This window comes from Sphaerodactylus townsendi, linkage group LG02, assembly GCF_021028975.2.
Source record: "Sphaerodactylus townsendi isolate TG3544 linkage group LG02, MPM_Stown_v2.3, whole genome shotgun sequence".
NCBI lineage: Eukaryota > Metazoa > Chordata > Lepidosauria > Squamata > Sphaerodactylidae > Sphaerodactylus > Sphaerodactylus townsendi.
The window spans coordinates 79,258,565-79,282,801 of NC_059426.1; the positions used below are offsets into that span (position 1 = coordinate 79,258,565).

A 24,237-nucleotide genomic window follows, 5' to 3' on the forward strand; every position below is an offset into this window, starting at 1 on the left:
TGTTTAAATTTGGTTCTTTGCAACTCCTTCCAAGTACTGCCCCACAGAACCCACAAGCTGAGGTTACATACTCACATTTATTGATAGTCACTTGAATCACAAATGTGTGGGAGATGTCACAGAAATGATTTGCATTTGAAGTTTGTTTCCATGTGGAGCTGTCCAAGCTTGGATGAAATCAGAATACGCAAATTACTTCTGTCTCCTATTACTTGTAATAGTAATACTTTCTTATCAGTGTTGTCAATCATCCTGTTTCAAACTTTCAAATCTTTCTTAGCAATAACAAAAATACATGTTATTTAAAAGTATGTAATTGAGCTGAAACAGATTTTTTCCCCCAGAAGTCCAGTGACCATCATCCCTCCCCTTCTATTTGAACAGGAACAATTCTTGATGACATCAGGAGCAAAAAATGCATCCCCATTGGCAGCTGTCCTTGCACCTATCAAGGCAAAGTCTATAGAGCTGGAGAGACCTACTCTACTCCTTGCCAAAACTGGTACTGTTGTACACTTGTTAGTTGTGATATAACAAGCTGGAACAATTCAACCACTTCTAACAGCTATTTCAATGTTAGCAGATCTAACCCAAGATCTGAACACCAATTTACTTATTTGGAAAGTTCAAGATCCACAAATTAAAATGTACTTCTTTATAAAGGAGAAGGTGTGAGGATTTTTAGGGTAACAAACTCAGAAACGTTTTACATCGTTCAGGTCCCCCTCAGATGACCTGACCATGTAGATCAATACTGTTCATGCTAATCTGACCATGAGAGCAAATATTATAGTGCATTCTACACTGGAACATGCATATCATATCCATTTGGCAGACATTCTATTGGTTACCAATCAGTTAATCAGTTCAATTCAAGGTAGTTGTTATAACTTACAAAGGCTATATTGACCTTGGACCCACATACCTTTAGAATATCTCCTGTTATGCTAATCTGCAACAGCATCACTCATCTGAATAAAGCCTTCTAAATAGGGGTGCATTCTTGGTAGTGGCTTCCATTTTGTTGAATGGCCTACTTGAGAAGGTCAGGAAAGCTCTCACACCTCTAGCATTCTGCAGAAATGCCCTCTTTAGCATGATTGCTGTTCAACAGGGCATTTAAAAATAGACTGGAACTATAAGAGCATGGGACAGCCAGGAGGCCACTTTTAAAATAGAATAGGATTGTAGTCTATGTCAATGATTATTGTAGGTATCACCTAGCTTTCACTGCACTCTCATATCTTGTGATTCATCCTCTGTACTGTTTATAGTAGAGCTTGCCCTAGATAATCATTGTTCTCTAATTCTGTAGTCCTGGTTCTATTATACTGGTATGTGATGGCACTGTTTTATCCTAATAATCTGAACAGAGTTTCCATGAGAGTGGTAGATTATAAATAACATAAATAAATGTATCAAAATGATACCAAAACCTTGAGGCCACAACAAGGACTTTTTATCAGACATGTGATAGGAGCCTTCCAAGGGCATTTGGCTGGATTCTGATTGTGACTGTGGTGCTTGGGGAGGAGGAGCCTCTCCCTCCACCATTTTCACATCTAGAAACACTGCCAGCAAGCGACTATTTGCTCAGTTGAGAAAAAAACTGTAGCTACATCTCTTATTTATGTTTCCTTACTGATCTACTGATGTCTCATCAGGAGCAGTCCCCCTCCTTCCCCAATGCCGTCCCCCCAATCCCCAACCTAAAATGATTGCTATTTGCCCTTAAATTATGTGCCCTTAAATGATAGTTTGACTTCACTATCTAGCATATTTGAGAAACTCAGGGCAGAGTTAATAAGGTCCAATAGAAGTTTACAGAAAACTCACAACATGTTGTGCAGATTTTTTCCCATGGAATTTGTTAATTTTCTTCAGATAAGACAGGAAGGCATTGTCTCTAAACATGGGTTGCAAAATATTTGAGGACAGTATGTGGGAAGGCAAAAGTATTTATATTAAAAAGTTTCACATGTCTTCACAGACTTATTGTGGAATTTAGCCAAAATGTAACTTCTTGTGAAATTTAGCCAAAACCCACTTCTTCTCAAGTCTTAAAATAGGCTCTTGCTGAGTTATTCTTGAAAAAGGAAAGAACCACACCACGTTAGTATTACATTGACATATCTTTGGTAGTTTGTTCCAAAAGCAGTTTGGTAGTTTGTTCCCTGAAGACACTACCCTGATTCACCTGAGATGGTTCTATGTGTTTCTATATAGCTATCCCTATATTGTTATTGTGAGTTAAAATACTCTTTTGATTTTGTAGTGCCTGCACTGGAGGAAAATGGTTTTGCTTATCATTGCCCTGCTCTGGAAACTGCAGTGTAGTAGGAGGATTTCACGTAACTACATTTGATAAGAAACCATTTATTTTCCATGGCAACTGCCACTATGTCTTAGCTAAGGTATCCTTTTGTTGTGTTGTGGGCTTTTAAAAAATTATGGGGATATTTTATGATCAATATAAAGATACTGCAAAGAGTTGCTGAAGTCACTTGATGTACTTCAGATTAAGAGTCTTGTTAAATGCTTTGTCCAATCAGATTTCTGAATTCCTGTGCAGATGTCCTCCATGATAATATTGAATGGGTAGTCATCCAGTAGGACTCATCACAGTCACATAAGAATAGACCACACAGTGTTTTATAGTTAAGAACTGGCATATATTGTTTGGCATTTGAGTGCTGGGAAAATGTAGTTTCCCTGCAACTAAAGCACTTGGAAAACAAGCAAACTGCATCCCACACAATGACCGAACCATTGTTTGGTGAGCATAACTTATATGGAAGGCGTTAAGGGCAGCTCTAGATTTACAGTGCAAACATGTACCAAGTTTGTTGTTAAACCAGTGCTTCTTGCAGCAAATACATTAGTTGTGGTGACATACTTTCTTTAAACATCTATATGTTTGTGTGGGGCCCCTGATCCAAGTAGGAGTACTAGATTTATTTATTTACCATACTTATTTGATTTATTCCCTGATAAGTCAAGCTCAGAGTGGCATAGCACAATCATAAAACCACAATTCTCATAAAACCACAATTAAAAACAAACTTCACAATTTAAAACCATACAGTAGTATTCTAATAGTGCCATAAAATACTAATTTGGGGAATCTGTAATGGGGGAAAGATGGGGAAAGGGATAACCGAATTCTATTTAAAGGGAATAGCAAGTAATGTCAAAGTTGGTTAAAGGAAAGGGAGAAAAAGGGGGAAGGTGAAGGGGATTCTTGTTTATTGGTGCTTAAAAATGCATGTCACATTCAGTTCATGCTTTTCTCTGAGTGTGTATACACATCAGAAACTGTTGTCACACTAAGTGTAGGGCTTCTATAAAACTTTTGAATATGATCCAGATATGGTCATTTCTCAGGGCTATTGAAATCTGTGGGGCTTATGTGTTCAGCTGGGTGCTTAATAGCCATTAAGACTTAAGCATCCTTAACTGTTTTTGGCAGCACAAAAGGTACTTTCCACCATTCAAATGGTGTGTTGCAGGTCACGCCTGTGCCTGAATGGAATGTATTTACTGATTTGAAATGATTTCCCACCTTCTTTTGCTAGGGCTTAGGGCATCTTACAATGCCAGAAGGCAAAAAAATGAAAAATCATTCTTAAAACAAATATAAAAGGCAATTAAAATATTGATAATTTTGCACAACACAAATTTCCAAAACAGTATCAAATAGCCCAGCGTGCGCCCCTTAGGCCCTTTCTGCACGGGCCAATTAAACCGGGATAATACCGGGAAAAAACCTGGGTTGGGGGGGAACTTCGCATGGATCCTCATCCTAACGTGCATCTACTCCATGTTTCCCCCCTCCAACCCAGGTTTTCAACAATTGCTCTATGCACTATTCTTTTATTTTAACTCACCTTGCAGCCGGGGCCAAGTGAAGGACTGTGGCTGAAAAGCTTGTTATACAGCTGTATTTTTCCCCCCACATGGCTTCCATCTGCAGTGCCACACATTAATGGCTCCAGCAAGGGTCTGGGGGAGCCTGTGTGCCTGCCTGCCTAGCTGCAGCAGAGGGAGGTAAGTTTCTGAGAAAAGTTACCCAAAAAAGTGCCCCTGTGCTAAGGCACACACCCCAACCCGTGTACTGGGTGTCCTTGAGACAGCCAGCCATGTGAAGGGTCTGAGGCTATGCCAGGTTTGTTAATCCCGGCTGTAACCTACTCAGAATTTGCTGTGTGGAAAGGGTCTTCTAAAAGACCTGATAAACATCCTTCTGCATGTTCTCCTCCCTCCTCTACTACCCAAAATAAAGTTTTTCACACATGGAAACTTGCTCAGTTTACAAACTTCTCTCACTGAATGGGGACAAATACAGTTTGCATTTTCAAGTGTTTTGAGAGATTTACTGGGTGAAATATATGATGCATTGGGCTTGGGCTCTTTTCTGATTATTAATCATGGTGATGCATATTAAATAGATTAGTATATTTATTTATTTCTAATTCTACAATCTGAATAAAAAGTTTTCATTTTTTTAAAATGAAAACTATAAATAAACTGTCATGGCATGCTCCCTCATCCATACTCTGCTCATCACTATAATCCACAATGCCTTTCTAATAGCCCTGGTTGCAAAGAACAATGGCAGCATTCATGGTGTAATTTGGGTCTCATTTTCAGGACACAGATGGGTCCTTTGTGATTCTTGGAGAGATTGCTCAGTGTGGTTCTTCAAACACTTTGACATGCTTGAAGAATGTCTTAATCACAGTAGGAGTTATTGTAAGTTGCTGGTGAAATGACAATTGCAAGCACTGTTGGTGCCTTATCAGGTTGTATTGCTGAAGAAATCCTGCAATGGTTATCTCTTCCCTCCCCCTTACACAGCATAACTACTAAAAATAACCTTTCGTTTAATACAATGAGCTTGAACTTCTCTAATTTCATGACTATTCTAAGTCCTCAATGGAGAACTCTTGGCACCAAGTCATGGGGCAGAATCTATGAGCTACTGAAGATAAAGGACATCAGTTTCCAGTTGCCTTCTGGTTCCTCTGGGATGTTTGTGTTACTTTCTGGTGGCTTGAATTGTTAGAGGAAAAAATTGGAAAGCTCCACATAATATGCCCAAATCACACCCTGCAGAGGTTGGGTCCACGGTTTCTACCCTTTGCTCTGAATAACAGTCACACGTGAATTACATGTTCCCCTTAGTTCCCCAGCATGCGGTTCCAATTCAGATTGAGATTGTGGCATGCATGGCCCCTCCCTCCTGTACGTGACCTAAAATGGTCCATGGGGATGGTATTTTGTCTGCTGGGGAACTCCAAAGTGTACACGTGGGTTTCTTCAATGGACAGTGGAGCACTTCTAGGACTTTTGTTGGTTGGGGAAAATGGCATGGAGAGAGGGAAGCTTAATTTATGCATGCCTGTGGTTTAATGCAAATCTGAATGTCTGAGTGTTGCAACATAAATCAGTTAGAATAAAGATTTCAGTGAAATGTTGTGGATACCTACTTCATGTGTGTTAATTTATTTTATGTATCTTCTTTTTCTTTTTGAAGAATGTAAGAGTATCCGCCAGTGGAAGTGTCTATATCAATAATGGTATTGCTGTATTGCCCTTTACTAAAGGTCATTATCCAGTTTCATTCCTAATTTCTAATGAATCCACACATATATATTCTGCTTGGATGTGATCTGTAACTGGGCATGACTTTGTTATTTTATTAGATGGCATCACCTTGTTCAGACCATCTACATTTTACGTCAACATTGTGGCATCTTCACGGATACAAATACAAGTGCAACTAAAACCCACTATGCAGGTCTTCATAATGGTAGATGAAACTTACAACAGTAGAACATCTGGTAATAGTATTTTGTCCTATTACTTTATTTGTGTGTGCTATAAGTGTTTTCAAAGTTATTTGATTGTTGGATCCACCTTGATTTTAAAGATCTGTCCCTTAGACTTAGATTTATTGGCACTTGCCCAATGTACCAGGAAAGTGAGCAAGGTCATTGCTCTCTTATGGAGTTAGTCTGACCCATGGTAGGGGAGCATTACTTAAAACAACCACATGCAAATCAAAAATCTCTTTGACTGTTTTAAAGCAATACATTAACCACTAAATGCAAAGAATTATCATTCCAAAAAGGTGCCAGTCATCTGACAGGAAAGACGTCATACATTTATTACTTTCAGATCTTGGTTAAAACCTTGTACCCAGCCCATGATCAGGCAAATGTTGTCTTTTAAGAACTTTACTTAAAATGTTGTTTTTTAGGAGCTTTACTTAAAATTGTTTGTGAATAGATTTAATCAACCAGAATCACAATTATACAGAAAATACCAGCATATGCAAAAGAGACCATTGAAAGCATATATGTAATCCCATCTCCTAGCTAGATAAAATGGACTTTCTAACATTCTTACCAAGCCTTTTCAGAAAAGGTAAGGTGGCCTCACTTAGGATATTTGTGGGAGGGTTGAGGGCAGGGAAATAGGGGTGTGTGACCTAAAACATGTCAACATCATTTCTGGGGAAAATTTGGAAATGATATAGGGTAGGTGTAAGCATTGCCAGAAACTAGGGTTGTTAGGCAGTCCCTCACAATCAGAAGAAGTGTTGTTGGAGTAGATAAATTAAAAAGAAAAACAATGCCTCATCTGCTTACAGGAAATTCTGACCATAGAATTTGTGGTGATTCCTAGCACTGTCCATCAGTGACGTGGGCAGCTCTATCAATCACGAGAAGCTGTATGGTAAGGTTACTACAGAGTTTTTGGCAACTGTTTGTGCTTCCCTTGTCACTTATGGCTCTAGGAATCACCATGAACTCTATGGTCAGAAATCACCATGAACTCTATGATCAGAAATTACTGTAGGTAGATGAGGCCTTATGTTTCTTTTAAAGTTTTGTTCTCAGGACAATTGTGCCTTCCTTTGGCCCCAGTTTCATCCCACTGTTTAGCTGAGCATTGGCAGTTAAGCCTGAAATTGTGTGGAAGTCTCCTGCTAGAAATGGGCAAATGGTAATTCCATGAGAAACTTCATGGTAAAACCATAATCAGATCCTAGAGCTACCCTGTGCAACTTCTGTTTTTTCCTTTTTTTTCAGGAAGGGATGGATCAATATAGCTGAAGTAGTTTTTTTTTAATCTCCTTCCTCAGCAACAAATAGTGTTGTCAGTAAAAGGTCTTCCATCCCAGCAGCCTGGCAACCCCAACATCACTACAATCCAGATCGGAGAGTTTGGGGTTTTTTAGGGTATATCTGTCTTTCATTGACCAAATTGTGTGACTCTCTTATGACTTTCTTAAACCATCTAATTGGTTTTCCCTAAAGGGTTGATGTCTGAGCAGCCCAAAGATAACCATTGCAAACTCTATTCCAATTGTTCTAGGATTTATTCTGGGTCTAAATCCATTAATTCACAAGTTACTCCCAGAGCTGTAAGCCTCCTTGCAGGGATGGAAGGGTCTCCCTCTTCAACAACCCCTCACCTGCAGCTCCCACCTTGGCTCCTGGACAGTGGCAGACAGAAAAGCAAATTGACAGCAGAAAAGAGAGTAAAATCACTATAGTAGCCACCCAAGGAAAAGCAAGCTGGCCACAATAGGGTGATGGTGGTAGTTTTACTCCCTTTTCTCCACAGTCAGCCTTCAGGGCACCTGACAACCTTCCTTCATTGCCCAGCCTAGCATGCCTCATACTGAGGCAAGATTTAAATTATCTCCTCCAGTTCTATCTATTAGGTATGGCTCATTCCGCACATGCAGAATAATGCACTTTCAAACTGCTTTCAATGCTCTTTGAAGCTGTGCGGAATGGCAAAATCCACTTGCAAACAGTTGTGAAAGTGGTTTGAGAACACATTATTTTGCGTTTGCAGAAGGGGCCAAAGATTCTACCTGATTCACTTAAATAGACTGTTTCAAAGATTGTGCACAATTTTTCGAAGTGGATTTTGTATCTTGTGGTTTTCTCATTCTCCATTCCACCCAGGGCTTTGTGGAAATTTCAATAATATAGACACAGATGATTTTCAAACTATCAGTGGGATTATGGAAGATTCAGCTTCGGCATTTGGAAACTCATGGAAGATTATGGCCAGCTGTCCTGATGTCCAAGACAGCACTGAGGATCCCTGTCTAAAGAGCATGGATAAAGGTGACACCACATGTGTTTCTTTTTATATTTTAATATTTGTCATACGGTTAGAGCTTGGATAGAGCTTCTGAATTGTTCAAAGTGTCTCATAAATAATACGGTAGTTCCTGTACAACAGCTCTGTAGAATAGGGCAACTATTATCATCATCATCATCATCATCATCATCATCATCATCATCATCATCATCATCATCATCATCATCATCATCATCATCATCATCATCATCATCATCATCATCATCATCATTATTCACCACCATCATCATCATGCAGGTGAAAATATCAGACTCCCTATCGTATTCTTCATAAAAGGACAATTCATACTTGGGGCTTTCGATTGATAGCTTAGCCTCTTAGCCACAGTTTAGACTTTGTGTATCACTTAAGTATCTTGTATGTTGTGGATAGGTAGGGTGTGCAAAATGTACAGTGTGCACAGTCTTTCCAAAGGTCCTTGCAATGTACAAACCTTCTTTCTACCTCCAAAGACACTCTGACAATTTTAATGACAATCATATCACTTTCAATAATAGTAAGACAAATAATGCTTTGTATGTATCCTGCTGAGTGGTAAAAACACTTAATTAATACTATCTCAGTGACACAACTAAAAGCAGCTCTGAAAAGTACCCAGCATTATTACCATCAACATATTTCAGAGTGACAGATAATAGTTTACTCAAAAACTACCCTGTATATTTGCAGTGAAGTTTTAACTAGAAAATTCCAGCTCTCTCAATCATTCTGCTGCAGAATTGACGGTAGAGAACAGGGTCCCAAAATGCAGCATTTCATGCTTCCTGACAAAATAAATGACAGCTATTCCTTTATATTAAAAATGGGTTAATCAGGTCATGTCAAAGCCAAAAAATGGTGCTGGCTTCTTCTTACAATATAAATATCAAGTATCCCAGTCCTATGTGTGCTAACTCCAAATTAAGTCCTGCAGCAATCAGTCGGTCTTACTTATTGCAACTGTTGCACCTTGAGTAGACTCTTCAGAGTCTGACTCATTTTGCTGGATGGAAATGGTTACCAGACTTATAAAACTTATAGCATATTTATCATGTACATTAAAAAGCTAAGGGTGCTATCCTAAGTTGTGCCTCTGAATGGTATAGGATGAAAACTAAATTGGACATCAGCATAGCTTGGAGGTCTTAGGTTTGAGCTGTTAATTATGTAGCAACATTGGTGCTTAATACTAATTACAGGTTTATTCATTAGTAGGTTACCATTTGTTCTCTGCTATTAAGTGTATGGCTGTTTCCGCACGGCCGCGGTAGGGGTTGGGTCGGCGTACAAGACACCGACCCAACCCCTCTGGGACCGTTCGCAAGAACGGTCCCAGAACCTTCCGGGACGACGGCGCCGTGCTGAGCCGTCGTCCAGTTGACCTACCTGCTCTGCGGCCCTCTGGCACATTGCCGAGGCCAGGGGACACGCCCCCTGCCCTGCGCGACTGCTCTGGCGTCGCAGGGCAGAGGGCGTGTCCCCAGGCCTCAGTGACGCGCCGGAGGGCCACAGAGCAGGTAGGTTGACTGGACATGGGGGGAGGGAAGGCGCCTTCAAGCTGCTGCCGTTCGCACGGCAGCGGCTCGAAGCCGCCATTTTCCGTAAACCTCACTTGGGGAGCGAGGTAGGAAAACGGCAGCTTCGCGCCGCTCGGGCGGCACGGCTGCGAAGCAGCTGCGCCCCCTGTGCGAATGGCTCCCTGGGGACGGTGTTTTTGCTGTCCCCAGGCCGCCGTATTAGGCCCGTGTGGAAAGGGCCTTTTGAGTAGAAGTACAAACTGTGGATCTTCCTAAGCAAACTTTTTCAAAACTATATATGAAAAATGAAGAATTATGTAAGTCATTTTGGGTATCTTCATTTTTTCTAATAGAAAAATTTGGGCATCACTGGTGTGCTCTTCTGGCAAACTCAGGAGGGACCTTTGCAAAGTGTCATGCTGTTATAGACCCTGATCCTTATGTTAAGGTGAGTCATGATTTTAACCATATCTTAAATAATATGATTCCAGGCATAATTTCTAGTGCATTCAGTTCAGTAAGTTGGTGATAATCCTATTCTGCCACCTGTTTGAAGGCCAGTGTTCTGCTTCAAATACAAAAATAACAAAGGAAGCACTATAATCTATTTTGCACTGGAGGCCATGTCTTCTTGGGCATCACAAATTGAGTAAATCATGTAGCAGGATGCCAGTCCTACCTTTTTAATACATGAAACTGCATTGGACTTTCAGATATACAGTGACCAGATGCCAAAAACAGACTGTGGGGCTCCTGTGAACTTTTATTGTTAAGTAGCACTTACACAGGCTTCCGAAATAGACCCTTTTGAAATACCATCTTCTCCAAAGCGATGAAAACTCAAGGATCATCCACTACAAAGCTTTCTTCAGAATGAAAAGGATGGGAAGCAGTCCCTTCTCATACAGAAATGTCTGTTCATCAGAGCCACAGAAGGGTTTGACTCATAATTTTCAGCCACTGTGTTCACGTGTGGAAATCATCATCATTAATATGTCTAACTCTCAACATGGTTCCATCCATGGGTACTTATATTAAGATATTGGGGCCATGAACATAAAAGAAAGATCCTTCTATGACTCTGGAAAAAAAAACATTGTTGCAAAAAAAATATATCTAAAATCTAAAAACATGCAAACAAAAAAGAGGGGGTTAAACCCTCTAAAATTATAGAAGCTGCACCTGTACATTTAAGACATCAATGCCTAAGCAGTAACCATTGTAAGAGTTGCTAGGCAACCACAGTAATATTTGCAGCATTCAAGACTTGAATTCTGTAAAAAGGCAGGGGAGAGGAGAATGGGGCCTTTCTATGACTGGTTTGGTTTTTGAGGGAGGACTCATCAGGACCAAGTCCACTGACAACCACTAGGTAACTTGCTACCATGTGACTTGCATGACTTAGCCAGACCTGGCCACCTTACAAAAGCCAGTGTAATGTCATGGTTTCAGGCTCAGATTAGGGTCTGAGAGGCCCAGATTCAAATTCCTTCTCTACTATGGAAGCTGACTGACTTTGAGTCAGACTAACCTACCTCACAGACCTGTTATGAGGATAAAATGGAAGAGAGAATGATGTAAGCTGTTTTGAGTCCCCATTGTGAAGGCAGATAAAAGAAAGGTTGATGAAGGAGAGATGAAAGCTGGGAAAGGTGAGGAAGAGGGGCTACCTGAAGGAGGGAAATGGGAAATGGATACAGAGAAAATTGAAGTGTCTCCTGAAAGTCCATGTAGATTCCCCACCAATCAACAGGGCCCCGCCCAGACAGCATAGTGCAACTTGGCCAGAGTTTTCCAGAGGGGATGCTGTCATCGGCTGTGGGGTGGGGGTGGAATACAGGGAAACAGATAAGGATAGGCGGGATGGGTGGTTCAAGTTCCAGCATGAGCTAGAAGATGCACAAGGCTGTGCTGTCAGAACTCATAGAGCTTTGTTTTATTTAGTTTTATCTTTTTTATTTGTCTCATTTACTTATTTATCTCCCTTTACTCTCCTTTATTCTTCCTTTACTTTTGCTTTCAAGGCCATTAGCTTTTCTCTTTTCTTTCATTCCCCATATAATTATTTTCTCAAGATCTTGTGGCCTCATAGTTTTATAGTTTGCAGTTTCTCTTTTTCTTTTACCCTTATCTTTATTATATTAACTGTGTCCTTTGCTCTTGGTCGGATTCCGAACTAATTAGCTGCAACAACTTTCCTTTTTCTTTACTCCCTTCCCCTCCTATGCTGATGGGAGAGGGAGGGGAACTGTATATACATGTTTACTTTCTACTTCTCCTGTTAAGTCTTACATTTTTTTAACTGTTAACCTTTTAAATATTAACATTGAAGTTTTAATTAATATTATATTATATCTCCCATTAATCCCAAATTAACTCAAAATATCTAGAACTGTGCCCTTTCTTTCTGGATGTTTTAGTTTACCCTAATCTTTTACTGTATATTCTGTTTATTAGGATAGGTTTATTAGGATAGATTTTTTTTCTTATCTCCATTTGGCTTTACTAGAGACCTGGTTAAGTAATTATATAACCTTGCCAGGATATATCAACTTTTCTAGGGAGGCTCAAAAAGATTATAAAGGGTGGAGGCCAAGAGGAGGGTTAGCCTGCTTTATATCATCTGCCCTCAATATCTCCAAATTGGAAGTAGTAGCTTTATCTGAACCAATCTTAGCTATTTTGATACTATTAACTGATTTTGCTTTTACAGTAACATCAGTTGATATTCCTCCAACTCAGCATCAACAAATATTGATATCTTATTGGTCTCTCCTCTTGGAAACCTATGATAATTTGACTCACCGATTTCCTAACTTACCAGTTCTCATTGTGGGTGAGCTTAATGCAGAATTTACCAAGTTGATAAGTATTTGATCCAAAAGTGGTTAAGTGATAAACCAGAAGACACTCTCTCTCTCTCTCCCCACCCCCACTTATATAATAGATTCTCAAAAGAGAAGATAGTTAATGCTTCAGGGCCTCAAGTTGTTTGACTTCTTATACAAAGAGGGCAGGGCTGATAGTTTTGAACAGACAAAAATGAAAAAATAGAAAAGGTGATTTTACTAAGAGATCAATTGATTCATTATTTCATTATAGCTATCTCAATTTAGTTGAGAATTTCAAGAGAGAAGAATATATAGGATCAGATCACCTTCTAATCTCCCTCAGTCTCCATACCTCCACAAATAGTCACCTGCATCCCAAGCATATGGTAATACCTAATAATCAGACCACTGCATAATGTATTTGATGGCCTCCTTCTATTGAGGAGATGGTAAACAAGCTGTTCAACAGATTCAGTGAACAACCAACAATGTTAATTTAATAAAATATGTCTTGTCAAAGGCTTTCACTGCTGGAATTAAGGATCTCTGACAGTATTTTGAACTGCGGTCATGCATGCTGCAACTTCTGCCACAGCAAGCACGACCTCACGTGTATTTTTTATGTTGAATGAAGTATAGCAGGACCCAAATTTTGTGTGTGTGTGTGTATGTATATGTATATATATATATGTGTGTGTATGTGTATGTATATGTATATGTGTGTGTGTATGTGTATGTATATGTATATGTGTGTGTGTATATATGTGTGTGTGTGTGTGTGTGTATGCATGTATGTATGTATATGTGTGTGTGTATGTATATGTATATATAATGTATATATAATGGATTGTTTGAGGATGGAGTTTTCTTTACCAAAGAAACTTAGATGTGTATTACTATTTCAGAAAATCATGGTAATACCAGCAGTTTCCCTGTATATGTTCGGCTCAGTTAGGAATCATGCATAACCCTAATATTCAGTCCTTTAACGGGAGGGCTGAGGTACCTTACCATAGTATCTGCTTCTGTATTTAGAACTGTGCTTATGATACATGCAATGCCGAGAAGAGTGAAGAGGCTCTGTGTGCTGTATTCTCTGCCTATGCCAGAAATTGTGCTGCAGAAGGAGCAGTCCTGAAGGGCTGGAGAAGTGGTATCTGTGGTAAGTTGGCAAAAGACTTTTAGACAAGTTATGCTGTATTAGATAATCAAAGTAATATAACAAAATAATTACAAACTTACTAGAGTTCTTTGAGGGTGTAAACAGGCATGTGGACAGGGGTGAACCGGTGGACATTGTCTACTTGGATTTCCAAAAGGCTTTTGACAAAGTTCCTCACCAGAGACTGTTGAGAAAACTCAGCAATGAAGGAATAAGAGGGGAAGTCCTCCTATGGATTAAAAACTGGTTGAGAAACAGGAAACAAAGGGTGGGTATAAATGGGAAGTTCTCCCAATGGAGAGATGTTGGGAGTGGTGTCCCCCAAGGATCCGTTTTGGGACCAGTGCTCTTTAACCTATTCATAAATGACCTGGAAGTAGGGGTGGGTAGCGTGGTGGCCAAGTTTGCAGATCATACCAAATTATGTAGGGTGGTGAGAACCACAAAGGATTGCCAAGAGTTCCAAGCGGACCTTGATAAATTAGGTGAGTGGGCTCAGAAATGGCAAATGCAGTTCAATGTAGCAAAATGTAAAGTGATGCACATAGGGGCAAAAAATCCAAACTGCACATACACGCTACAGGGGTCAGTGCTATCAGTCACAGACCAGGAAAGGGATTTGGGCGTCTTAGTTGATAGTTCCATGGGAATGTCAGCTCAATGCATGGCAGCTGTGAAAAAGGCAAACTCTATGCTGGGGATCATTAGGAAAGGAATTGATAATAAAACTGCAAAGATTGTCATGCCCTTATATAAAGCAGTGGTGCGACCGCACTTGGAGTACTGTGTCCAGTTCTGGTTGCCGCATCTCAAAAAGGATATTGAGGAGATAGAAAAAGTGCAGAGAAGGGCAACAAGGATGATTGAGGGACTGGAGCACCTTCCCTATGAGGAGAGGCTGTAGCGTTTGGGACTCTTTAGTTTGGAGAGGAGGCGGCTGAGGGGGGATATGATTGAAGTCTACAAAATTATGCATGGGGTAGAAAATGTTGACAGAGAGAAATTTTTCTCTCTTTCTCACAATACTAGAACCAGGGGGCATACATTGAAAATGCTGGGGGGAAGAATTAGAACTAATAAAAGGAAATACTTCTTCACGCAACGTGTGATTGGTGTTTGGAATATGCTGCCACAGGAGGTGGTGATGGCCACTAACCTGGATAGCTTTAAAAGGGGCTTGGACAGATTTATGGAGGAGAAGTTGATTTATGGCTACCAATCTTGATCCTCCTTGATCTGAGATTGCAAATGCCTTAACAGACCAGGTGATTGGGAGCAACAGCCGCAGAAGGCCATTGCGTTCACATCCTACATGTGAGCTCCCCAAGGCACCTGGTGGGCCACTGCGAGTAGCAGAGAGCTGGACTAGATGGACTTTGGTCTGATCCAGCTGGCTTGTTCTTATGTTCTTATGTTCTTAAAGTTAAAATAACAAACACATCAAATGACTCTTTTATCATGCATATGATATTCCTTGGCATTAATGCTGGCCACATGCAGCGTGGTTGTGTGATGCTGGCAGAAGGTGAGCTTGGGAATCAGTTTTCCTTTCAGTGGCACTAGCATTTCTTCAGATGGAACATTTCTGCCCACAAAGAGCAACTTTCTTGTCCCCATCCTCCTACTGTAGCCCTAAATGTCCTCTGAGAGAGGAACCAGCATGGAAGGCATTTTAGGCAACAATGGGAAAAAAGCAAGCGAGAAGGTTGTGCTCTGCCAGCAGAAATCTTTCCATCTGCCAACACGCTTTGGAGGATCCAAGCCAATATCTATTCATCAAAAGGGCCTAGAGGAAAAATACAGGTTTCACAAGCAATTCTCCAGAGAGAAATCGATCATATAAATAATCTCATTGTTCTACTGAAAATCAAATTAGGTGTTTAGGCTTTTTCTCACACTACCCACAACATAGTAAAAACAGGAGAGAATAATGTTGCCCTAATAACATCTTACACTAGCAACCACAAGAAGGGATTTTGAATGCTTCCAGCATGATCATGACCACCATAAGAACAACTGTGGCAATAATAATTTTAACACCTAACAATGAAACAAAACAATCACACCCACAAACTTAGGCCGTTTCCGCACGAAGGCGGAAGTGGCCGGGTCGGCGTTTCTGACGCCGACCCGACGACGCTGGGACCGTCCGCATGGACGGTCCTGGAAACAGCTGGGCAGCCGGCGCCGCGGAGCGCCGGCACCCGGCCGACCCGGCATGTCCCGGGGCCTCCAGTGCGTCGCCGAGGCCTGGGGACACACACCCCTGGCCCTGCGCGCCTGCTCCAGCGGCGCAGGGCAGGGGGCATGTCCCCGGGCCTCTGCGACGTGCCGGAGGCCCGGGGACAAGGTAAGTGCCGGGTGGGGGAGGCGTCGTGAAGCCGCTGCCGTTCGCTCGGCAGCGGCTTCACGGCGGCCTTTCCCCAACAAGAGCGCTTCCAAGCGCTCTGGGGAAACGCTGGCTTTGCGGCGGTCGGACGGCGCAGCTGCGATGCAGCTGCGCCCCCTGTGCGAATGGCAGCCTGGAGATGGCGTTTTTGCCGTCTCCAGGCCACCATTAATTGCCCGTGCGGAAACGGCCTTACAGTTTTTGAAATGTATGTTTTTGGTGCTATGTTGGATGGGCAATCAATATGGACTTTTCATTCCATGAGTGAATATATTAGTAATCCTGTATATTGCTCATTTATTCTTCCTGGAAAAAAGCTCATTATGAGACTCCAGGGCTTTAAAGACTGATATGTTTATCATATGGAAACTCCTAGTTTGGTTGTGTGAAACAACCATCAAAGCTCTATTATCATAATATAAACCTTTAGATTTATAATGTGAAATGTTTTATCATTTGATAATGACCACTTACTAAATTATATGGTCCAAATTTTACTTCTTAGGCTATTGTCTTTCATCTTTCAGCAGAAATAAAAACTAATGAATTACAAAACACATTGCTTATCTGGATGGATATGATGCAATTAAGCCAATGTATTTCTTAATGCAAACCTTCATGTCTTTCATTAACAAGATGCAAACACATCAATATTTTTAAAACGTTATTTGATATTATTTGGTACCTACAAATAATTAGTTAAAATACATTAGAACATATTATAGGCCCCTTTAACAACTATGAGGGATACAGGGCAGGGTGGGGGTGGGGGTGGCACCTGGATAAAGTGTTGTCTCTGGGCGCCATTTCCCCCGATACACCTCTGGTCTATGGTGTGCACTTTACTCATGGAAGGGTGATTATGTCCAATTCCCGCTTTCAATTCAGCCCTTGCTTCAACTCCCAAGATGACACAGAAGACTAAGGGGAAGGGGAAAGGCAGGACAGTTGCTGTTTATGTAGTGCAGCTTTGTTCACACTTCATAGGATCCAATCTGTTGTATAGACCAACATTCAGTCTTCCATAAATCAGGGAAATTGCTTCGAAGCAAGTGTCATTTTCTGGAAACATATTCCACTTATGAAAGGAGACCTTTTTGTTTGGGATTAAACATATGCATACATAAAATTCAAATATGTTCCTGAGGATGCTGCTAAGAACAATTGTGTGTATCCCAAATACAATGTAACTTTTGTCTTACTCATCTTGTCAAGATGTTTCAAAGGAATGTCCCCAAACAATGGAATACAGTTATGAAGTGAAGTTCTGCAATAGCTCTTGCCGTTCTCTGAGTGAACATGACACACTGTGTAATGTCCAGAGTGCCCCTGCAGAGGGCTGCAGCTGTCCTAAGGGGACCTACCTAGTGGCTGAGGAAAAATGTGTTTCTCCAGAGGATTGTCCCTGCTACAGTGAGGACCAGATGATCCAGCCTGGTGATTCATTCCAACAGGACAAATTCATATGGTAAACGGATTTATAGAATAGTCAAAGCACATTTAATTTAAAGTGTTGCAATTGCAAGTATCAATAGTCTGTTATTTAACAATAAAATAAAATGCTGTTAATTAACAAATTAATAATTTGTTGAATTAGATATATTTTTTTTTAAAAAATAACATTTTGAAAAATTGAGAATGCTGAAACCTGTTCAGAAAACAACTCCTACCTGGATAATGCAATTCATATTCACTGAACAGAATCTAAGCCTTTGTGTAGCATATGCCCTTCTACTTTAAAGTTTACTTTTTGGAACTGATAAGGATGGTATGAGGTTGCAGGCGCAAGATGGGAGAAGGCCCTTTCTGCATGGGCCAATTAAACTGGGATAACACCAGTAAAAAAAAACTCGGGTTGGAGGGGAACTTCACACAGATCCTGATCCTAATGCGGATCTGGACTGCATCCCCCCCGCCCCCCAGGTTTTTCAAGAATTATATGCAATTCTTTTGTTTTAATGTGCCTTGCAGCCATGGCAGAGTGAATGGTTGCAGCTGTGAGGCACATTCGAACAAGAGAATCATGAAAATCGTGATTCTTGAAAAACACTTTCCCAGCTTTCACCCATTTCAACACATTAACCCTCTATTAAAAGGCAGGACCTTTGTTCCTCCAGGCTGTTGGCAACCGTATACCCATTTATTCTCACTTTGGTCCTTTCTGCACGGGTCAATAAAAGTGGGGGAAAGGCGGGTTACGTGAACCTGCCCTCGTCCTGGCCCCTTCGCTGTGCTTCACAAGCAGGCAGGAAAGAAAAAAGGCAAGCAGGGAACAAAAAAAAAAGATGTGCTTTCCTGTGAAGGCAGGTGCCCTGGCCAACATGCTGGCTGTCCATGGGCAAGGGCGCGTTCATGTAACCTGCCTTTCCCCCACTTTTATTGGCCCGTGCAGAAAGGGTCGAAGTGGGAATAAATGAGTATATGGTTACCAACAACCTGGAGAAAAAAAATGTCCTGCTTTTTAATAGAGGGTCAATGTGTGGAAATGGGCAGGTGAAGCTTTTCATAGCATGAGGGTAAATAGTATCACCTGGTGAATAACACCCAATTAGGATTTTACTATGTGGTTTTTTCTAAAGGTGGTTGGAAACCCTAAATGAGTAGAAAGTGTGAAGCAGGAACAGTGACAGATTCAGGAACAGACCAAAGCCTGGGAAAGGAAAACATCCAAAGAGTATGGTAAGGGAGAAGAAACTGGGTAGTTTAAAAGTTGCAGTGCCACCAGGATAGTGTGGTTGTACTGTGGTAGCTATCACAACCTTGTACCCTGGCAAAGAAGGCAGAGTGGTTTCTGCCACAGAAACCTAAATACCACACTAAAAAGTCAATGCTATGTAGTACTGGCCTTCACAGCTCTTCTAGGTTCAAAAATCTTATCAGATCACAGGTCTCAGGATTGGCAATAGCTATCTGTAGTCTATCTACAATGCAAGGTAAATGATTGGACAGATACTTTCCCTGAGGAAACTTTATTTGCATGATTGGATTTGGAGTGAGATTTTTTTAAAAAAAATATCTTATGTATTGGCATGAGGTTTTCCTTTTGTATTTTCACATCTTCAGCAAATGTATTCAAGGGCAACTGGACTGCATTGGAAACAAGGAAGCTGAGAAAGGTGAGAGGTTTTTGAAGCAATGCTAAATTTTGGAATTTAAAATATGCTTTGGATTACCTCCAGGTTCCTGATGCACATAGTACATACAGCTTGTTTCTTCTTAAACTTTTGAGGACATCTTAGTCCCATGGGAAGAAATTAAATTGCATCTTCTTTTCTTTTGCTCTCATATGGCTGTTATGTGTAACTTTAAAGTTCAGCCAGATCTTCTTTAGGCCAGATTCTTGCTCCATCTCAGTGACACAGAAGTGGGAGATATTTAGAGAATTTCTCAGGGAGAAGTCTAGTGGACAGGGTTGTGTTACTAAAAAAAATAGCCCAAAAAAAGTATAGATGTGCTATCAATTTTCCAATCTACTTGGCATTTGGTACAGTATATTTTCTGTGTCTGCTTTGAGATGGCCAGCCTTTACACTTGCTTTTTAAAATTTTGCTGTCTTCTAGATTGCCCTCCTTCTATGTATTATTTTGACTGCAGCTCCGCTGGTCCAAGTGCAAGTGGATCAGAATGCCAGAAGAGTTGTAAAACTCAAGACATGCAGTGTGTAAGAGGTTAAGTTCTTGACAGTGTGGTATGGTACTTACTCTGTGTGCTTGCTTGCATGATTTTAATGAATGCTAATGAGAACTGAATTTACCCCACCCCTCTGTGGCATCCATTGGCATTTTCTGTAACCATTCATTCTACAAATATGTGTAGCTGTATTGTAGGAGAGTTTTATCGCCAGGTTGGCACAGAAAAAAAAATAGCCCGGAGTAATCTGTGAAGCATATTCGAATTGAACGCAAAAGGTTTTTTACTAGGACACAGACAAGAATCCTGTATCTACTTTATTTCCTACTTATTATTTTTTTAAAGTAATTAAAAACAAAGGAGATTTTAAACAAAAAAGAGGAGATTTTAAAACTAGGAAATTTTAAAACTCATTTGCTGCTGTGAATGGCTCTGATCCAGATTGGAACCATGAAGAAACCAGATAGGAGGTTTAATCATTTTACTTCTGCATGGCTTTTTGCCTATTGAAAATTATCTGCTTTACACTTTTAGATTTGAAAGAAAAAATGAAAGGCAAAATATATATTTCATGCTGTCTTGCAAGTAGATTGTTTACACCTTTCAGTTACTTGTCTACTGTAGACATGGATGTAGGTAAGGGGGGGGGGTTCTCAGGTTTGAACCCCCATTCATGTCCGAAGCTCCGCCCACCCGTTTGTGGGTTTTTAAAACATGTTAGTGCTTTTTCGGTTTTTGGCTTGCAGGGGGTGCATTGTTTGGGCTAGCAGTACCAAACTTTCAGGGATTGTTTGGGGGACACTCCTGGTGATACTACCCGGGTTTGGGGAGATTTGGTTCAGGGGGTCCAAAGTTATGGACTCTCAAAAGGGGTGCCCCCATCCTTCATTGTTTCCAATGGGAGCTAATAGAATATGAAGGCTACATCTTTGAGGGTCCATAACTTTGGACATCCTTAACCAAACTCCACCAAACCTGGGATGTACTATCAGGAGAGTCTCTTATTGATACCACTCAGGTTTTGTGAAGTTTGATCCAGGGAGTCCAAAGCTATGGACTCCCAAAGGGGGTGCCCCCATCCCCCATTGTTTCCAGTGGGAGCTAATAGGAGATGGGGCTACACCTTTGAGGGTCCATAACTTTGGACTCCCTGAACCAAGCTTCACCAAACCTGGGTTGTATCATTAGGAGAGACTCTTAAAAATACCCTGAAAGTTTGGTGCTTCTAGCTTAACCCTGACAGCAGGCACCCCCCAAATTTCCCCAGATTCTTCTTTTAAATCCACCCCCTTCGGCATGGATTTAAAGGGAGAATCTGAGGTCCTCAGTTTAGAAGAAGAAGAAGAGTTTGGATTTATATGCCCCCTTTCTCTCCTGTAGGAGACTCAAAGGGGCTTACAATCTCCTTGCCCTTGCTCCCTTACAACAAACACCCTGTGAGGTGGGTGGGGCTGAGAGAGCTCTGAAAAGCTGTGACTAGCCCAAGGTCACCCAGCTGGCCTGTGTGGGAGTGCACAGGCTAATCTGAATTCCCCAGATAAGCCTCCACAGCTCAAGCAGCAGAGCAGGGAATCAAACCCGGTTCCTCCAGATTAGAATGCACCTGCTCTTAACCACTACGCCACACTGAAAGTGATGCTGTTTCAGGGTGGGGGATAATCCACCCCCAAACAGCATCACTTTCAATGTTGTTTTACTAGGGACCCCAGATTCTCCCTTTAAGGTGGATTTAAAAGGAGAATTTGGGCTCTCTAGTTTAAACACCATTCAAAGTGATGCTGTTTGGGGGTGGATTCCAGCATCACAGCGGCTGCCTGGGAGGGGTGGGGGCCCAAAACTCAGATTTTGCACCAGGCTCCATTTTCCCTCTATGCCTGCCCAGAGGGGAGGGCAGGGGAGTCTGCCATCCACGACCTTGGAGAGCTGCTTTTATAAGCGCTAGGCCAGGGGCGGGGCTTGGGGAGGCGTGGCCATGCCCTAGGGGCAGATGGGGGTGTGGCCCCACCCCCGAACCCCCCATAAAAAATCTATATGTACGTCCCTGACTGTAGATAAACTTAGCCAATGAAGGTCCAGTCCTTTTGCAATATTGTTGCCAGATCTCAATCTAGATTTGAATTTCACCAGAAGATAAAGCAACTATTCCATCATCTGTTCCATTCTTGCTTCTCCCTCTGAAGGTGAAGAGAACCATCTCCCACTTCATCAGCAATTTATAAATAAAGCACATATTCCTGGGTTGCAATCTGGCAAACCTATGCTGTAAACACACCACAGATTAAGGCATGCAAGGGAGGGGAGAGAGGGGGAAAGGACCCGGCATCTGGACATGGCCCACCCACCCTAATGGAGGGAGGGAGAGGGAGGGGAGGGAGGGGAGGAGTGGCATGCAAGGAAAGTAAGGGAGAGGGAGGGGCCCAGCATCTGGACATGGCCCATCCACCCTAACTGAGGAAGGGGAGGGAGGGAGGGGTGGCATGCAAAGGAAGGGAGGGGAGGGAGGGGTCCACCACCTTTGAGGCTGCTGCACTGATCATACATACAGGAGCACGGCAATAAGCCAGAAAAGTAGCTTTTGACACTTCCAACCCTAATACCAACCTGCTTGCCCTGATTACTGCAGCAGGCAGGTTGGAGGCAGTTGGGCTGTCAGCTGTATTCATTGTCTCCAGTCAAGATCTTGGGAACTTGTAATCAATAAATCCGTAACCTGATTCTCCCAGCACAATATGTCTATGTCACTCTCCCCTCCCAATGGGCTGGTCCCTACTCTAAGTGCAATATAAAAATTATGTTTGTACTGATGAGCCAAAACTTGCTTTTTCCTCCCTCAGATAACCCCCTTAACAACATTTCCACAAATCAAGAGGGTTTTTTTACTTGTGTTTCTGGCTCCCTGTGAAGCTGATCTTATGAGCAGGAAATGTACACTTTGTAAAGGTTCTTCTTTTTCCGAATGTATTGCAAATTCAGGAATTGGGGTATTCATTTTTTTTGTAAAGACTTTTCTGAAAATCATCTGGATTTATCATTGTGTGATGGTTTTTTTTTCTGAATTATCTGAATTACATCCTGTAAAAGCATAGAATGCTTCATGCAGTATCAATTTGCATGTTGTTTTTGCACTCTCAGTATGCTACAGAATGTGTCTCTGGATGCATTTGTCCTGCTGGACTGGTATCTGATGTTAACGGTACTTGTGTCGAAGAGGAGCAATGTCCTTGTATCCATGGAGGAAATTTCTATAGTCCTGGCACAAAGATCACAGTCAGCTGTAATACATGGTATAGTATTTTTCAGAGTGTTCTTAATGCCATTGCTTTAGCAGTGAATAACACATGTTGAAAGTAAATGCTGGCTCACCTGCCCTCTTGTGTTCTTGGTGTAAAAACAGTTGCACTGCCCTTCACTTCCAACACAATCTTCAAATCAAGACCTGTTCCTGGAAATAGTCAAATACCTATTACATTAAGTCACCAGTGACTGTATTGTTGCCAGTACCCTCCTACATTATCCTGTTTCCATGGGCAAATTATGAGTGAACTTGATGGGGGAACTTGATGGGGGAAAGAAAAAATATGGTTTTTGCTATGAGTCAAGTTGCTTTTGATTTAAGGTGATCCTATGAATTAATGATCTCCAAAATGCCTTTGTGAACAGACTTGCTTAAGTCTTGCAAACTGAGCACTGTGGCTTCCTTCATTAGTTGATCCATCTCATGTTGGGTTTTCCTCTTTTCCTGCTGTCTTCCAACTTTTCCCAGCTTTACTGTCTTTTCCAATGACTCTTGTCTTCTCATAATGTAAACAAAGTATAGTTGCTTCAATTAAGTCATTTAGTTTCTAGGGAGAGTTCAGGTTTTATTTGACCTAGAACCCATTGATTTATCTTTTTGGCAGTCAGTGGTATGGATACCACTGCTCCAACACCACATTTCAAATAAATCAACTTTCTTCTTGTCAGCTTCCTTCACTGTCCAACTTTCATATCTATGCATAGTAATGGGGATTCCTATGACATGAATTGTCTTGATTTTGGTTGCCAGCAACACATCCTTATTATCCTTAAGAATCTTTCATGGCTGCCCTTTCTAGTCTCAATATCTTGATTTCTTGGTTGCATTTTTGTGATGATGGAGGCAAAGAATAGAAAATCTTAAACAATTTCAATTTCTTCATCATAAACATTAAAGTCGTGTAATTTCACAGTACTCATTACTTTTGTCTTCTTGATGTTCAGCTGTAATCCTGTTTTGGCACTTCCTACTTTAACTTCCATGAGTAGTAGTTTTAAATCGTCACTATTTTCTGCCAGTAATGTGGTGTCATCTCCATATCTCAAATTGTTAATGTTCCTTCCATTAATTTTCACTCCACTTTCATCTAAGTCTAAATCCAGCTTTCCGTATTATGTTCTGCATGCAGATTGAAGAGAGTGTGAGATAAAATACATCCTTGTCTGATACCTTTGCCAACTGGAAACCATTCTGTTTGGAAACCATTCTACTGAAGTCAAAACTCATAATGCTAATATGCAAAATTG

General features: G+C 41.2%; 1 protein-coding gene across 1 annotated transcript in view; it reads left to right on the forward strand.

Moving 5' to 3' along the window:
• The window catches only part of LOC125426312 (mucin-5B-like), a 94,133-nt gene that overhangs the window by 16,874 nt on the left and 53,022 nt on the right, over window positions 1-24,237 (forward strand). The window contains exons 8-19 of the mRNA XM_048484570.1: window positions 385-502; window positions 2,276-2,414; window positions 4,651-4,752; window positions 5,537-5,606; window positions 5,706-5,843; window positions 7,986-8,150; window positions 10,037-10,131; window positions 13,550-13,676; window positions 17,281-17,533; window positions 19,129-19,181; window positions 19,626-19,726; window positions 22,828-22,979. Of these exons, the coding sequence (XP_048340527.1) occupies window positions 385-502; window positions 2,276-2,414; window positions 4,651-4,752; window positions 5,537-5,606; window positions 5,706-5,843; window positions 7,986-8,150; window positions 10,037-10,131; window positions 13,550-13,676; window positions 17,281-17,533; window positions 19,129-19,181; window positions 19,626-19,726; window positions 22,828-22,979 (1,513 nt within the window). The remainder of the gene's footprint in view (window positions 1-384; window positions 503-2,275; window positions 2,415-4,650; window positions 4,753-5,536; window positions 5,607-5,705; window positions 5,844-7,985; window positions 8,151-10,036; window positions 10,132-13,549; window positions 13,677-17,280; window positions 17,534-19,128; window positions 19,182-19,625; window positions 19,727-22,827; window positions 22,980-24,237) is intronic.